General features: G+C 44.6%; 1 protein-coding gene across 1 annotated transcript in view; it reads right to left on the reverse strand.

Annotated features, from left to right (window-relative positions):
• RAB11FIP4 (RAB11 family interacting protein 4 (class II)) overlaps window positions 1–17,997 on the reverse strand; it is a 127,428-nt gene that overhangs the window by 5,272 nt on the left and 104,159 nt on the right. Inside the window, exons 4-9 of the mRNA XM_010578745.1 lie at window positions 10,798–11,021; window positions 6,918–7,109; window positions 5,234–5,368; window positions 3,711–3,746; window positions 2,678–2,777; window positions 2,161–2,264 (exon numbers count right to left, since the gene is read on the reverse strand). Of these exons, the coding sequence (XP_010577047.1) occupies window positions 2,161–2,264; window positions 2,678–2,777; window positions 3,711–3,746; window positions 5,234–5,368; window positions 6,918–7,109; window positions 10,798–11,021 (791 nt within the window). The remainder of the gene's footprint in view (window positions 1–2,160; window positions 2,265–2,677; window positions 2,778–3,710; window positions 3,747–5,233; window positions 5,369–6,917; window positions 7,110–10,797; window positions 11,022–17,997) is intronic.

Consider the following 17,997-nt stretch of genomic DNA (forward strand, 5'->3'; position numbering starts at 1 on the left):
TCTTGGTATTTAATCTTCCCAATAAGCATAGAATTAAGTAGAATCATAGAATGGTTTTGGTTGGCAGGGACCTTAAAGATCATCTAGACCCAACCCCCTGTCATGGGCAGGGACACCTTCCACTAGACTGGGTTGCTCAAAGCCCCATCCAACCTGGCCATGAACACTTCCAGGGATGGGGCATCCGCAACCCTCTGGGCAACATGTTCCAGTGTCTCACCACCCTCACGGCAAAGAATTTTTTCCTATTATCTAATCTAAATCTACCCTCTTTTGGTTTAAAACCATTATCCCACATCCTATCACTACAATCCCTGTTAAAGAGTCCCTCTCCATCTTTCCTGTAGTCCCCCTTTAAGCACTGGAAGGCCACTATAAGGTCTCCCTGGAGACTTCTCTTCTCCAGGCTAAACAACCCCAACTCTCTCAGCCTGTCCTCACAGGGGAGGTGCTCCAGTCCCCTGATCATCTTTGTGGCCCTCCTCTGGACTCGCTCCAACAGGTCCGTGTCTTTCTCATGTTGGGGGCCTCAGAGCTGAACGCAGTACTCCAGGTGGGGTCTCATGAGAGCAGAGTAGAGGGGCAGAATCCCCTCCCTCGACCTGCTGGTCATGCTTCTTTTGATGCAGCCCAGGATACGGTTGCCTTTCTGGGCTGCAAACACACATTGCCGGGTCATGTTGAGCTTCTCATCAACCAACACCCCCAAGTCCTTCTCCTCAGGGCTGCTCTAATCCACTCATCGCCCAGCCTGTATTTGTGCTTGGGATTGCCCTGACCCATGTGCAGGACCTTGCACTTGGCCTTGTTGAACTTCAGGAGGTTCGCACAGGCCCACCTCTCAAGCCTGTCAAGGTCTCTGGATGGTGTCTCTTCCCTCCAGCATCTCAACCGCAACACACAGCTTGGTGTTGTCAGCAAACTTGCTGAGGGTGTACTCAATCCCACTGCCCATGTCACCGACAAAGATGTTAAACAGCGCTGGTCCCAATACCAACCCCTGAGGAATGCCACTCATCACTGGTCTGCATTTGGACTTCGAGCTGTTGACTGCAACTCTTTGACTGTGACCATCCAGCTAAATCCTTATCAACTGAGTGGTCCATCCGTCAAATCCGTGTCTCTCCAACTTAGAGAGATGTTGTGCAGGACAGTGTCAAACACTTTGCACAAGTTCAGGTAGATGATATCTGTTGCTCTTTCCTTATCCACCAACACTGTAACTCCATCATAGAAGGCCACCAGATTTGTCAGGCACAATTTGCCCTTAGTGAAGCCATGTTGGCTGTCACCAATCACCTCCTTATTTTCCATGTGCCCTAGCATAGTTTCCAGGAGGATGCACTCCATGATCTTGCTGGGCCCAGAGGTGAGACTGACTGGCTTGTAGTTCCCTTTTTAAAAATGGGGGTTATGTTTCCCCTTTTCCAGTCAGTGGGAACTTCCCCGGACTGCCACAACTTCTCAAATAAGACGGATAGTGGCTTAGCCACTTCATCTGCCAGTTCCCTCAAGACCTGCAGATGCATCTCATCAGGTCCTATGGACTTGTACACCTTCAGGCTCCTTAGATGGTCTCAAACCTGATCTTCTCTTACAGTGGGCAGTTCTTAATTCTCCCAGTCCCTGCCTTTGCCTTCTGCATCTTGGGTGGTGTGGCTAGAGCAGTTGCCCATGAAGACTGAGGCAAAAACATCATTGAATACCTCAGCCTTCTCCATGTCCCAGGTAACTAGGTCTCCCATTTCCTTCCACAGAGGGCTCACATTTTCCCTAGTCTTCCTTCCTAGTATTAGTTCATCTATTATTCTTTCATTCTTAGTCTCAAGAAGTTGGGACTATGACCCAACCTTCTGCTCTTGCTACGTGCAAGAAAACAAACCTGTGGTAACCTCTCTTATAACAGAAAAGCTTGCTCTCTATGAGTCAGTAACACCTCTGTACAAAGAAACTTGCTTGGAAGGCCTTTGCTTGCTGAAAATTCAGCAAGGCAGCCCTATTCCACTTGGGACTTCTCAGATGAAGCCTTATCTTATTTTATCTGTCAGCATTAAGGCAAAAGACTTCGTCATATATTACAGGTAGAGATGTTCCTTCCCTACAACTTTGTTCTAGCTTTGTTCTGACATGATAAAGAGAACTGGCTCCATGCTTTATTACCTGTGAACTAGCTGTGTGTTCTCTTGTTTCAGTTTGCTCTTCAGGTCACCATTTGTCAGGCTATCATTCTCCAGTTCTGTCACCTTTTTTTCTAGGTACGTTACCTGGAAGGAGAAGTGGAAAAGAACTGAGAGTTTGAATCTCTCTTCATACACCCCTTCACTGTTCCTAACTGGCATTTAGCTAATCTACCCTTTTTAAAGGGGGCATACCTCCCAGCAAAGCCAGCAGCGAAATTAAGATCTGAAATTCTGAGTTCCCCAGACCCTGCATCTTCCATGAAGGTGATCAATGCAAATACGCAGTAAAGAAGTACCAACACAATGCCTAGATCTGTACTTGCACAGTTCTTGCATTTTTGTGAAGCAAAGTCATAATATTAATGGAGTATCAAGGACATTTTGAATGAGTTACTTCAGATCACTGGTAATCGTGAGCAAGAGAACTTTGTTAATTGATGCACGTCTCCAGCAGGGTTTTGTTGGGTACATTAATCGCAATGCACACAGCTTCTCACCTTTTCGGTGATATCATTATCACAGGAGTCTATACTGTCTCTGAACAGGTCTTCTGTGCTGCCATTACTGCTGCTGAAGTTACTGTTGTGGAAGAGTTGTCTGAAAGATCGGAAGGATAGTTACTTTGCTTGATGAGGATGGAGAAGAAAGAGTCTGGGTACTGTCTTACAGGGCTGGCTTTGTACTTTGAACATCCGATGCTAAAATCTGTGCAGTCATTTCAGTGACAATTACAACAGTTTAAGCACAAGTCTTGCAAGAGACTGGTAGCTAAATGAAGTCATACTGAGCACAATCATTGACATTAGTTCTAGGGTGTGTGTTCTTTGTTGCTTTTGATAGGATCTGCTACCAGCATTAACACAGTTTAAAAACTACTTGGCCTTATTCACACTGTGTACTGACTATTTGCCTTATTAGAAATTTAGAATAAGGTCACTACTGTGCACTGGTTCGTACAGTTAATCTAGAAAATTCCATACAGTAAGAACTTCTTTAAAAAAAAAAGAAATCTCAAGCAGTTTCGACTACAGAATAGTGTCAGAATACATAACACTGGAGATTATCTAAAATATTCTTGAAACTTACAGCCCTCCCCAGCCCAGGGCTGGTTCATTCAGTCAAAGGAAGATCACAATTCTGTATGTCCTTTTTAAAGGGATGCTCTTGCTTTCCTTTGCATTTTGGCAACAACAACAACAACGATGACAAAAAGGCCCACATTATGAGGGCAAAAGAAGCAATAGCTGGACTGATGGAATAGCAGTATAAAGAAAGAAAGTTGGCAGACAAGGAAGCAACTATCTTATGTTCTTAACACAGCTCTTTCCAGTTCAGGGGCCTGCTCCAAGACTAGCAGCGGCTTCCATATTCTGTAACATCCCTATCCAAATACAGGCCCCTTCCTTTGAAAACTTGTCTTGGCACATTTTTATTTTCCTAAACTTATTGCTCCTCTGACCCCTGACCCCCACTTAGGGAACTGTTACAGCTGATTCCACATGTATTCATAAAAAAGTTGAAGACTCTTACCTTCCAAAAGCTGTGCTTGATATTTTCCTGTTAGGGCTACATGGATACAGAAGGAATGATACAGGAATTAAACACTTATTTGACCAGTGTTGGATTCAATCTTAAGTTAAACTCCAGCTGAATTGCACAATTAAACATAGTATTGACTTTTTTAGTGAAGTTAAAAAAATGATTCCGTGAACAATATTCTTAGGCAACTTAATCAAAAGCTGCAGTTACCAACAATGTGAAGATGAGTGGAGCCACAAATTACTGTGATCATTAATAAGTCAATTTGCAAGTACTGTTATATTTAGCAGAGATTTGTCAGTGTAAATCAGAGCAAAACTAACATTAGAAACACAACAAAGGGACGCTGAGTTAGTGATGGACATTTAATCTGGATTTCCAGTTTTTAGATGATTGTGTAAAAGGTGGTTTATCCTTCGCCACAACACTTCCCAGTTCAGCACAGGAACTGAGGTGCTTTCCATTTTTACAGTTCCTTTTTGCAGCCACAAAGCAGTACTATTGAAATGAAGGACCAGACTCCAGACAACAGCACTAGAACCAAATCAAAATATCCAGCTGCATCTCTCGATAAGAGGATGTCACCTCTCTGTGTGCAGTGACACATAGCTCTTTGACAGAGCTTCACTCTCTTTCAGCCAGGTATATACAGCCTCACTCATAAAATTACGAAAGCCCTAGCCAGTCATGGTCTGGGTGTTAGCAGACTCCTTGCTAGGGCAGGAACATTGTTCATATCAAGTACTATGCTGCTGTGTCATCAAGAGAAGAAGCAGTGCAGTGCACTCTGTGCCAAGGATTATGCAGACAGGCAGGATTTACATTCAGTTTCTAGGGGGAGCTAGAAGCCCACCAAATAATTTCCTTCAAAAATCCTAGATGATTGTTGGAAGCACTGGACTCTTTCCAAGTGCTCAGCACAGTTTAGAGGTGGATGGAGTGGCAGAGATAGAAATGTAAGGAAAAAGCTGGAACTGCAAAGAACCCCAAAAGTAACTTCTGCCATAGGATTCATCATTTTTCCAAGTTCCTTTGAGGACAAAAAAAATCCCACAGGAATGAAGTACCTCTGCTGACCAATAGCTTTACGAGAGGTGTATGTAAGGTTATATGCATTAGCTAAGGATCTGCCAGATCACTCCTTCCCACCTGGAGAAAACAGTAGCTAACTGTAGATTTGCACTAAGCAGCACAGCAGACCTCACTTCCTGGAAAAAATTCCTGGAAATATCACTCTCACTCTGCAATCAAAATTGCTCACTGGTTAAAATATTTGAGTTTATTAGTGCTGTCTGCACCTTAAGTCAGAAAAATACTTACTAGCTAATGAAGAACAGCATTTTAGTTCAGGCTAGATGTCAAGGTCTGAATTCCTTACCGTTTGGTAAGAACACCACATGTGTAAGACAGAATGGGATACAGTGAAGGAGAGGGGTCTGTCTTCCTCTCCTCCTGCTACTAGCTACTCCCATTTCAAGGGGGCGTTGCTAAAAGCAGTGCAATAGGCTGCTTACCTGTTTGCTTTCAAGTTTTTCAGCCTGGCTTCCAAATCGTTGAGTAGATTTATCTTTTTGCAGCACTGTGAGCAGTAAACATCCAGTAACTCGCTGTTATAAACATGCCTCATTTTTCGGGGTGTTTGGCCAGCACTGTTTGCAGGAAAGGAGAGATGTTACTGGCTATAGTAACCAACTCACAACAGGTTTTCTTCTTGACTGTGTGTCTGTGTGTCAGAATCACAGACAAGGGACTTAGGGAACCACCTCTATCCACAGCTCATCTAACTTTGAGCTGATGATGGAGAATGCTAGTCTTAGGGCAAGTCTGCCTGTCTCAGTTGAGGCTTTACAGAGGACGTGTTCTGGGTGTCAGTGGAAAGAATCAGTTTGGGTGACTGGAAGAATAGCAAAAGGTATACAGAGCCCATGCGATGCATGTAGCAAAAGCAGCTACATTAGTATGTTCCATCTCAGCAATGTCCCCCTCTCATTTTGCTCATCTTCCCACTAGAGCCTGGCATGCAACCTGAAGAGTCTTTTCTCCAAGAGAAAGACAGGAAGATGAAAAACAGAGTGGTCTGGTAAGAAGAAGTCACACAAAGCCCCTCAGATGGTAGGACGGAAGGAACCCTAGAATGAGGAGGAAGGGAGAAGTGGACATAGGTCTAAGGAGGAGGTAACAAGGTAACAGTAGCTCTTGGCATGATAAAGGGAAAATAAACTCAAATAAAAGAGAGCAATCATGGCATGAAGTGCGCAGAGCCCCAGGAATGAGAATGGAAAGGGCTGCATAAACCTGAGGAAACAGGGGATGAAGGACACAAGCCATCATCATGAAGGGGCAGTGGAGAGGGATGCTGGCTCTGCATGCATGACAGAGGTGGCAAGGTTGGATTGCAGAAGTGCTTGAAACAGATGGTAGCACATGGGGGTTGCATGCGGAACAGAGGTATGCAGTGAGCCTGTCCTCTATTAGCAATGAAGCACAAGACCTTCATGTGCTATGGATCCAAGCAGACAAATCCTAGAGCATCTTCATGCTCGGCTCTTCCCCAACCCTGCTCACCCATTCCCTTACTTGGGGAAGGATTTTAAAATCAGCAGCTGACTTGGTCACAGGACGTAAGAGCTACAGAGACTGAGGTCACATGCAGGAAACCAGTGGACTGTAGTGGCATTTCCAGCTCCTAACAGACAGCAGCTACTTGCTTATGTTCTCCAAGACATTCAAAGTCAATATGGATGCTTGCTTCAAACAAACCCCTGTCCTTATACAGCAATTCACCTTACAGGTTAGTGCTAAGGATTTGTAGTATCATAACACTGAAGAGAAACAGCTCTCTTGCCCGTCTTCACTGTACAAAGGCTGGTGCATAGCGCTAAGCTGGTGTCCAGCTTGCAGCAGATAGCTTCCAATACTAGCCCCTAACTGTGAAATCTACTGTCTGCAATAGAAAGAAACCTCTACAAGCAAAACAGCCCAGTTATTTCAACAGAACCCAACAGAGGTTATCAGAAACAACATATTTGCTATAGCTGTTATTATTAAATGTTGCCTGTCAATTGGAAGGCAGAAAATGAACGGATAACATTTTGCTTTTAAGGCGAGTCTATGTAACCAGTGTAAACTCTGGTATGGTCACCCATACTCAGAGAAGAACAAAATTGAAAAATTGTTTGTTAATGAATAAGGAGCAACCTGGAAGATACAGATGAGCCAAGGTCAGAGTAGGCGTTGGTTCTGGTCTCATCATCAGGGCAGGGGCTACTGGGAGTAAAATCCACATCATCTCCTTCCCCATAGTCTTCAAACTGTTCTTCATTACTGATCAGAGAGGCGGTGGAATAAGTTGAGAGGTCAGATGCTGCAGAAGGGTTGTGAGGACTTGACCTGAAACAAGAGGTCAAAACGTCTCGAAGGCCGACTTTGATAGCATCTCACCTCACACGGAATCTTCCACCTTTACAGCTTGTTCCCTCATTTGAAATTGTAACCCACTTAGTGCTAAAAAAGTGCTAAATACATCTGATGTGCACTTGACACTGCCTTGAAAGACAAGAGCACGAGAATCTATGAAAAAGCTACCTGTGAGACAGGTTTGGATCAGCACAAACCACCTCACTTTAAAGAGCACACCTCAACAATCCTCAGCCATCATTTCCACGTGGAGGTGAAGACCGCTGCTTATGGGACTTCTGCTCTGAATGCAGGAGCTGTGCAGACAACTCCGAAATGCATGGGATAGTGAGAGGAACATGTACAAGAAAGACAGAGGCTGTCGCTCTATTCCACAATCAAGAGTTTCCCAGTAAACCCCATAAACTCTCTCCCACACCTCACAAGTTTCAGTCACTCTCCTTTGTGTGGTCAGAAACAAACTTCAGCTCACTGCATGCCAGAGAGTCACTAAAGCTCTTGATGTGACCTAACGGAGGCTGAGTTCCTGCCTTTCCTTCCATTGTGACAAAATGTGTCTTTCAGAGGAGATATGGCCCACAAGAAAAGGCTGCTTTACTACCAGAGAAGTACCTAAGATAATGTCAAACAGGTAGGGAATGGCAGGACCCTGTGATCTCAGAGAAGGAGGGCATATAGGTAAATAGATCAACAGAGCCAGGCACCAGAGGAAAACAGCTGGCAGACCAGTTTTGAGCACATCACATCTAATACAACAGAGCAAGTTTGCTGCAGAGGGTGCACAGTGATTCTCCTGCCCAGAGTCCAGACTACCCTGCAGTCATGCAGTATGCTATCTTGCAGAGGCAGATACTTTACACAGATTTGCTCAGCTCCCGCCTCAGTAAGGCATTCAAACAGACAAGCCAGTAAATTCACGTACAAGTTCTTATGAACAAACTTCTTTTTACAGAAAACGTACATCTAAGGCCTGAAACACACACTCCACTTGTGAAGCCCTGCAGTTGCCTGACACATTACTGTTCCTAATAAAAAGCAGAATCCAGCGCACCTCTGCAACACAGACAAGGCACTGATTCAATCTGCTGACACTTGGTGCACATTGGGTTAAATTTTTTTACTCCCTTTGCTTCAGTGCACAGTGTTTATATCTTCAACTCCACTAGCTGAGCCATGGGACAGTAGCCCCCAGTTGATGTTGTTCTCTAGCAGCTCAACAATATTACCTCCTAAGTTTCTTTCGAGTCTACCTTGAGCCTCTTAACCATGCCCTGCACTTTGGAGACAGGGAGATTTATCTTCCTGTAACACTACACTTGTGAGCTGTAAACAAGAGATGCAACAGTGTTTCTTTGGCGGATGGTGCAAGCATTATTTGCATATCCCTTCCCTCCAAAAGCAATTAGTAGAAGAGGAAGCCTGCCAATGTTTCAGATGTATGCTCTTTTGTTTCTCCTGTTTTGATGAGATCCATTTATAACCTGCAATTCATTTATCTAATTCACATTAACAGAAATTAGGGCAAGTCAAGCCTGGCACGCTATTAAAGGATGAAGATCATGAAGATAGGAATACTCATACTAGAAATAGATCAAACGTATCTAACAAGGCTCCTTGGCTGGGAGTTGGATTAGTGAGAAGCTCAACACATCACACTAACAGCTATTCATAAAGAGCTGCTGTGCCACAGACATACTATGTATTGATAAGTTTTTGGGTGACTCTGATCTGTGTTAACTGCAACTGCTGTTTGCATCTCAATGTTGTTACACCAAGGCAGTTTAGGAAGAAGCTCCTCATAACACTTCCACCAGGGATGGACATAATTGACCAGTCCTCAGTTGGGATGGTAACATATACTTGTCCACAAAATCCACTTTCCAGCATAATAGTCCTGGAACATCACCACTTGCCAACAGACTGGAGTTCAGTAGCCCGTTATCCCTCATGCATTGCCTGGCTAAGTTTCTTTTATGGCAGCTATGCAGACAGTTACCACTGCTGGACCCACCTGGTAATGTTGCTTAGAACTTTTAATTTGTAGTTATTTGTAAGCTTTGCCAAACTTTAAACTGCTTAGGTTGAAACAGTCTATGCTCAGGGTAGATCCTGAACTCATAACCAGCTGCAGGCTGGAAACTGTCGAGGAATTGCAGAGTCATTTTCAAGGGAGTTGCTAAAACCAGCTGTTTTTCCCCATTCTAACACTTCCTGAAGGAAGCTTTCAAATTTGTTTTGCTTTTTTTTTTTTTAAAGCTACTTCCTCTTCTTCAGAGCAGGACTTCACAGAGGCCTGACACACCTGATACACAACCCACCTGCTTCTTCAACAGGCAGGTATCATGGTTTGGCCAAGCTAAAAATCTCTATCATGTCTTTTAACACAAGAGCATGAAGCTTCCCAAGTGTCTTCCCACAGATTTACCAAAGCTGAGGAGGCCTCAGAGGATAAACCAAGATCTATTAGTAGCAGCACAGTAGCTCTTAGTAGTTCTTGCCCTGCCTAGAAGGAGGGTACAGGATACACAATGCCTCCCCTACCCCCTTCACAAGACCCTGAATGGCACAGCTGGGAGGAAAGATACTCATTTCAAACACAGTATGGGTAAAAGTCAGTCACTGCAAGGATAGGTGCTTTGAAGAACTGGGAATAGCAAGGAAAGGCGACAAGTTTGATAAAGAGCTGATGAAAACTGGAATTATCTTGACAAAGTCTCTGGGATTGCTTGGGCAAATGGGAGAAAGCCAGATCTCAGCTAGCTGAGAAATCCAGGAGGAGGGTAGGAATGAGGCTGCACAGAGAGCATCCAAGGAGGCCCAGGAGAGAGAAAGAGGACTGCCTTAGCAATGAAGGAAGCTCAAGAGGCACAAATCAAGACAACAAGCCAAAAATACAGAAGACAGGGCAGAGACTTACAAAGCATGCCCAGCTGAGCTCTGTCCTGTGGTACCGCATTAACTCAGTCCAAAGCAGGATTAAATCAAATTGGGTCCTTTTCCCCCCAAGCCAGCTTTTACCAACACCCCCAGGTACACACCTGGGAAGAGTCAAGTTAGGATTACAGAGACGCTCTTGTGTTAACAGCAAACGATGGTTACACACACACATGCCAGGACACCCTGTGTTAAGCACAATTTACTGTTGCACACTAAAGGTTATGAAAAATTAGAAACACACAGAATTAACTTGGTACATGGAGCTGCAAAGCAAATCATCAGAGCCCACATCTTCAGATAACTAAACGTACAAGAGACTAAAGCAGCATTCCCCATATTGCACTGCTTTGCAGGAAGTATTTATTTTAATTCCTTTAAATTTAATTTAAAGGTTATGGGAACACAGAAGATCCTAAGTTTTGGGGTATGCTAGTGAAGTGACCCATTCTGGAGAGACCCAACACTTTTACTTCAACACACAACATGCAAGTCCCATGAGTGCTCAAAGAACATGCCAGAAGGAGCCAGGGCTGAGACTGTTTAAGCCACTTAGAGGACCTGGACATCCATCTTCTTTACGTTGTAAATGGATATTAAGTTTCTAAATCCTCCAGGCACCCTCAGCCTCCCCCAGTAGGGATTAGTCACATAAAGGCTCCTTCCTCCCTGGTCCTTTTGCACATGCCTCAAAACAGGGCTGCCATGGGGCAAAATCACCACTTACTTGTCACCAGGCAGAAACAGGCCACCAAGCACACCATCCTTCTCCTCGCTCCGACACACGTCGGAGGCCTCCGAGCTCTGGGCACTCTCAATAGCACTGTCCATGTCAGACTCATGGTGAACCTCTTGCTGTGCTAGAGTCATTGCGTCGTCATCAGGAAAGAGCTCCGACTCACTGTAGGCGCTTTCACTGTCCAAGTAGGCACAGTCCTGGATTTCACCACCCTGGCAAAAGAAGAATTGGGAGTCAATTCAGGTCACGCTCCAGGGCAGTTAAGAGGACACAGGAGAAGCAATAACCCACTCTCTGGATGCCCTGGTAAGCAGGAGTGATACTGAATAAAAGCCATAAAACAAAAAGGCTGACCCGCTTTACAAAGCCAGTTCCTGCAAGCCCCTGAAGTAGCTTGCACCTTCCAGAAGGGCTCAAATACTGTCTCTGGCACTTCTATAGGAGAGAGGGACACAACACCCAGGTATAAAATGCAGTCAGTTTTGCCCTAATTTACTATTAAAATACACCCGAAGTAATAAATATTCTCAAAGTTTTTATAATAAAGAGAGGCATCCTTTGAAAGAATATAATACATGAAGTCACTGAGAGTTAGTCCTGTGATTAATATTACTGATAAAACAAAAACAAGTCAGATAAGTCTAACAGGTCACTCTGTCTTTGAGGATGGGCAAAAACATATAAGGTGAAAAAAAGAGTTGGTATGTGTTAAAACATTTATGGTAAGTCTTGGTGACAATCAAAGATATAAGAGAGCGGGGAAAAAAAAACACCAGAGCCATCTGTTCCTGTTTCCTGGAACCACATGCCTTGATTAAGTATCAACTAAAATAAGACGTCATTCTCATTACTGCAACACTTTGCTCTTGCTGTTCATCCCCTCCCTCCCCTTCTTGCCCTATGAACGCTCACAATAGCCAAGACAAGCTGTTTTCTATTTGCTTGTCCCTGAGGGTCAAATAAAAATTCTTAATTGAAAAAATAAAGCCTAAGATTTTACTCTGTCCTTTGATACGTAGCAACACAATACTGCTTTGACAATTCCTATCTAACATGACACAAATAACTCATCACTCCAGAGCAGGTCCTGCAAATGCTCTGACTCAGAGCTCCACTCCAAAGCTCACCTGCAAGCTCCACAGGTAGCTTTACCATTGAACTATTGCTAGCAAGTTAAGACAATCATGCATTTATGGCTTAGTTTACTGGCACAAGTAATGAAGCATTTCATTCATGGATACACCTCATATTTAGACCCAACTGTCATCCCGCCCAGCTCCTTCCCGAGGAATCCCAAGGCATTGGCAGCCTGGCACCCTTGCAAGCACCAGCTGCCCTTCTAGCAAGCACATTCACTGGGACACTGTTACAGTGGCACTGCTTGCAGCAGCATGTCTTCAATTCAACTCCCGTAGCCTCTGGACACTCCTGTGCTAAGGCCACAGAGGCTTAAATTCCCTTTTGCAGAACTAGTGATGTTCTATGCTGATGACACCAATTTTTCCTCAGTGCCTTTTTCACCTCAACATGAGAAGAGTCAGCCAGAAGCTGCAGCTTTTTAAGATTCACAAAAACTGTTACTAGAAATGCAGGTCTTGCCTTCCATTTTTTCATGAAATACCAATTTATATGACTGTGAAAACTCCTAGCATATGGGGGTTTGAGAAATTCAAAACAACCCCACCTGCTCAAACTTAGCTAACTAGTGAACACTCAAGCAGTCAAAAGGACAGCTTTACCTGCAGTGTTTGAATCTCTAGGTACATACTCAGAGCAGGTATCTGGATGCTTTTCTAGCTGAACTTTCAACAGGTGTTCCAGATACACAAGTAATATCAGTAAGACACTTCAGCACTATACAATAATAAAGCACATGTGTATATGCCTTCTCCCACTTTTCCGTGTCAGCCTTATTAAGCCTGAAACTTTCCCTAGGTACTGCTCCAAGAGATGTCCAAAACGATTTATTCTTGGTCTATGTCATGTAGTATTTACTGAAGCCACGTGCCTTATGCAATCATATTTATAGCTCTGAGCCACAGCACCTTCAGCATGGCCACGACCCCTCATCCACAGGGAGCTGGTGGTTTGGCAGGTCAGACACCAGCTGGGGAGTCTGCTCTGGCCCTGCTATAGCCCCAGGTTCTTCAGCACATCTTCTGACCCGCACCTTGTATCCTCACAAGCAAGCAGGGATAATGACACTGTTGCTCTTTGCAAAGTACCTTGGGATCTACAAACAGACAGCACAAGCAGCAAGACCTTTTTAGTAGGGGTTGAAAAAGTAAAGATTGTTAAGAGCTATTAAGATGTTTCAGAAGTATCCAGGAGTGTTTGTTTATCTAACATTTCCCCAAAGTTTCCTCCTGCATGCTAAGCCCCGCAGGCACAGAACTCCCGTTTCTTTTAAAAGTTTAATGCAATAAAGCCCTGACTGCTGTTACGGAATTGCACCAGCTGGTAAAAGTCTGATCCAGGAGGGAAAGACAGAGGCACAGAGCACACAGTGGATCCCTGAAATAGGAGTTCACAAACCAAGGGAGGAAAGGAAGAAACAGCTCTTGCACAGCTCTACCTCCCAATTAGCACATCTTTTTCAGAGGTCTTGAAGAAGTCTCTGCTTAAGCAAGTTTTTACAGCAGGAAAATCTCACTGGTATTAAACAAATTTACACAAGACAGTAAAGGTCAAGAAGATCATGAAAGACTCCCTTTTTGTTCCCTGTAGGCAACACCACACATTTGCTTTTTCTAATAATAGCAATCTAGATGCTCTTTAAAAAAAGTCCATTAGCAATTAAATGTGCAGTGTCATCTATAAAGGCTAAGGGCTCACTTTTCTTTCCCATCACTTTCTGGCAACCTAACCTTCACATATTTACTTGTATTAGAGTACTGATCTATAGCGACAGCACAGCCTGCACTATACCCATGCTGGTCGCTACCACATATTCTTTTTTGAAGTGCAATTGCTCTGCTCCTAAACTTTCACTTCTAAGCCCCATGAAAAAACAAAGAAGAAAAGAAATTATCTTTTGGAGGCAATGACCCATCAGAAGCCTGAACACCTGCTTTACGGCTTCTGAAATGCTTCACTGCAAGACTTGGAACCCCTCCTGGAAGCTGGTCCTCCCTTCTGCTGATCCCATCCTTTAGCTGTGGGGAGCTCAGGGACTGATGGGGAATGAAGAACATGGGCCAGCCAAGCTCCTTTGAGGAGCTACCCCTCAGCTGCCCTCCACTGCTTCCTCACAGCGGGGAAAGCAGATGCCACACAGCACACCACGTTCCAGGCTGCCAGCACCCCTCTTCTCCACAAATCTGGCACCTACCCCACAGACCTGTGCAAACAAAGTGGATGTTTAGGAGGCACGTCTCAGCCGCTCTTCTGAGTACCTGGCAGCCAAACCACACACTGAAGACCCCAGCCCTTTCAAAGCGAACAGCACAACACACAATCCTGCCAGCGAGGCGAGGCTCCAGCAGCTGCATCAGCTGCTTATTCATGCTTTTAAGTGCTCAAGGTCCACCTACAATCAGTGCTAAAGATCACTGTTTCAGCAAGATGTACAGAAACCAGAAACTAGGACCAGTGACAGCCACTGTGCTGAAGCCTGCATGGCTGTTTTCTGTGGGTAGGAACTACATGCTTAGCTATTAACCTTTAAGAGCTTAGGGGTGGGCAATCACTACACCCTTAATAACATGGTGTTTCCAGGCATAAGAATACCTCTGATGTGCAGCACAGAAACCCTGTAAAGCATGGGACTTGGATAACACTACTGAGGCATCTCTTCAGCTCCCTCGGTGAAATCAGCCTTCAGTGCTACTGTCACAATTACATTTAACGAAAAGTTTTCCTTCTGTGGCCTAAATAATCAGTATAAGAAAACAGACAAAGCACCTTTAATACAACTAATACAGGTTAAGAAATCTACTAGGAGAAGTCAGAATTGGGGCACGTTGCTAGTAAACAATATATAGGCACCCACACCTTACTGACTAAGGCTATAAGGTATTCAAAGCTGTAATTGTTTGGTGATCACAGTTTCTCACAGGAGTATACCTTCAATGATGCCATCTAGCACAAGCTGCTTGCAGACCACACCTAAGGAAATTAAACTCCTAAAAATAAAAAAAAAAAAAAAGAAAGAGAAAAAGGAAAGGCAGATTGCACAGCTTAACCTCTCAAATTATTCCTTCATAGTTTAGGTATCTACAGTACTTCATGTACCAAATTAGAGGCTGGCAAGAACAAGTGTTATTCAGGTAGCCTTAAAAGAGCTGACTTGAGTTTAAACAGTATGTTAAAGATTAGGAGACACTTCTATCCTGAGTCATTTGTTTCCAGTGTACATGCCATTAGCTGAAACTAGTAAGAGAATGAGGTTCTGACGACCTGAATACGAATCACTGTGTTTCTCATTCTGCTAGGCAGTTCTCTTCTTTGTTGGCAGAGTCAAAAGAGATGAAGTTGCTGCTTATGATCTTACAAGATTCACATAAAAAAAAAAAAAAGAAATTAAAATACCACCAACACAACATAGCTGCGGGTAGCTTTAAAGCTGTAAGTACTTTGCACTTTATCTAATCGGATGCTCAAGATAACTCCAAGTGCTTCACAGGCAGTCGGCCAGACACTTGTATAGCAACTGTTGAATATTCAGCAACAGTTTGCTCTATAGAAGCACCTGCTGCCCCAAGATCCAAGGCCACTTCACAGAAACTAATGAATTCTCTTCCTCGAAAGAGGCAATTGTGTGGCTGCATTGAAGCCAGATGAGTAAGCACAGCCTGCCTTTGCACAGCCACCCCAAACAGAAGCAGAAGCCAGAAGACAGCGATTCCCATGGATTCCTTCTGATCCTTGTGGGGCAGGCAAGTGGCGTCAGCAGTAGGTGGGTATGGGAATACAGCTCTGCCTTGCCCTGCAGTGACCTGGCTGGGCTTTCCCAGGTTGGAAGCAATCGCTAAAATATGCACATAAAGCAGCTGAAAGCTAGTAACTTGGCTGACAGACAGGCTACATGACATGCCTACATCAGTACATTCATGATGAAGAGCAAGCCTAGTTAAAATCCACTCCCATCACAGCCAAATCACCAGCACCCCTGACATTTAAACAGCCTCCCAGTATTCCAGAGGAGACAGGGAAGAAAAGAGGATCCAAGTCTCCCACCACTGGGCAATTTGATTAGCAAGAGCTGGAACCATCACACATGAGCAGAAACAAGAAATGCCACATGCACGTCAGCCATGGCACTTCCCTCACTGGGATCATGCCCCTGACCTGCACCCATCCAACAAGCTGAACCTGCTATCTGTGGGACAGATTCAAGTCTGAGTCTCCCTGCACCCCTCCCCATCCCGTTTCTTCCCAGCAAAAGTGCAGGAAAAGTCACCTCACCACAACTGGAAGGGAAGAGGTGCCACGTGGAGGTGTGCCAGGCTTGGCCGTCTCAGATGAAGTGTTACTTACTGTTGCACATCCACCATAAAGAAAATCCAGATGCTCTCATCTTTATTTAAGCAGCCACTGCATTGGAAGGCAAGTATTCTCTTAATTACTGGGTAATAAAGAAGGGTGTGAAGCATTTCTCACCAATGTGTTTTAGAAACACGCCACTCCTCTACAAACGTTTGTATATTTACACCAAGCGGGCTATGAAGTTTTTAAAGCACAGCTTCTCCCCCAACATATTTCCTTTCCTTTTCAGTTGTCAGGCAGAGGCGGGGAGACACTGATCTACCCTTTGCGCCCACTGGGAACAGGAGAAACTACGTAACAGGAAAACGCAGAAGCACTAAGTGAGACCACACTTCTGCATCTGCATCCACGAGGAAGCTGAGCAAGTGACCGCTGGCTCTCACCCATGCAGCTGCAGCCGAGCACCAGGCAGAGCAGAGGCTGCCACGCGCAGCGATGCGGCTTGCAGGTAGGTTGATCGGGGAGGAAGGAAGTCATAGAAACTGCTTCCATCTCCTGCTGCTGCACGGAGGAACACCATGCCTCCCCACGTAGCTGGGAGTTTAAAATCCCTCAGAGCTCAAGATCAGCGTGCAGAGCATAGTTATTCTACTAAGCTGTTCAAATAAGAAGCTATTTTAGGGCCACAAGTTAGTTTGTTCAATGCAATAGCTTCCTCCGACTGCTTAGTTACTCAAATCTAGTATTTGAAGCTCAGTTTAAGGCAAAGCTTCACACACTGCTGCTGTGGGTATTGGAAGGGACTTCTAGGGGCAAGTTTATTCCTAAAATCCAAATCTAGGATCAAGTGCTGGACAGCATCCTGGAAAGCTGGCGAAGAGTCCTCAGACAGAGGGCAAACTACGCCTGTGCTGCAGTGCGCTGCCAGCCTCTGTTTCCTTCCCAAGATAACATCTGTATCTCATACAATCATGCAATTTGAGGACAACAGATTTTGACTGGAAAACCAAGCTTCAGCTTCTGGGCTGTTCATGCTGAACCACCCGAGTGGAGGGCACAGAGGTTGTGAAAGACTGCTTTGTGCTCTGGATAGGAAGTTCAAACTGACGTGCTTTTTCCAAGGCAGAGGAGAAAGGCAGTATGCAGCCTGGAGCCAGCCAGGGAACGGCAGGAGTCAGGAGTGTTTACACTCTGCTACCTGTCACTTTAATTGGCCATAATAGACATGCCAGACCTCATCATGCACAGGGTCTAGATCCAAGCACTCCTTTTCACAGGTCATTGCTTATGCTCTGAAAGTTTTAACATTAAAAGCCTTTAGCAGACTGCTAATTTGATCCTCTAAAGAGAGAAAAAAAAAAAGAAAAAAAAAAAGGCTCTTTCCCATTACTTTGAAGTTGCGTCCCATCACTCCCTGGGCTGCTTCCCACTACTGGACTATCTTCCCACTACTGGACTATCATATGCTCATCAGCCATCACTGCAGGCTCAAGGCAAGGAGCATCCCTTTGCAGAAGAAAAAAACATCCTAGTCTGCAGTTTTAGGAACAAGAGTACATTCCCTTCACCTTCAGCATGGACAGGGCCAGCACATCAACCACAGAGTTCAGAATAAAACCCACCAGATTGTTTGGCACCTTGTTCCAACATTGATCAGGGCACTTCTAGCTTTCTCTTCTCTTTCATTTTCATTCTCTTTCGCATACCTAGAAGAAGAGGTCCCAAGTGGCACCATGCTGGTATACCATGACGTTGTCCCAA

Source organism: Haliaeetus leucocephalus, unplaced genomic scaffold, assembly GCF_000737465.1.
Source record: "Haliaeetus leucocephalus isolate CR32 unplaced genomic scaffold, Haliaeetus_leucocephalus-4.0 Scaffold646, whole genome shotgun sequence".
NCBI lineage: Eukaryota > Metazoa > Chordata > Aves > Accipitriformes > Accipitridae > Haliaeetus > Haliaeetus leucocephalus.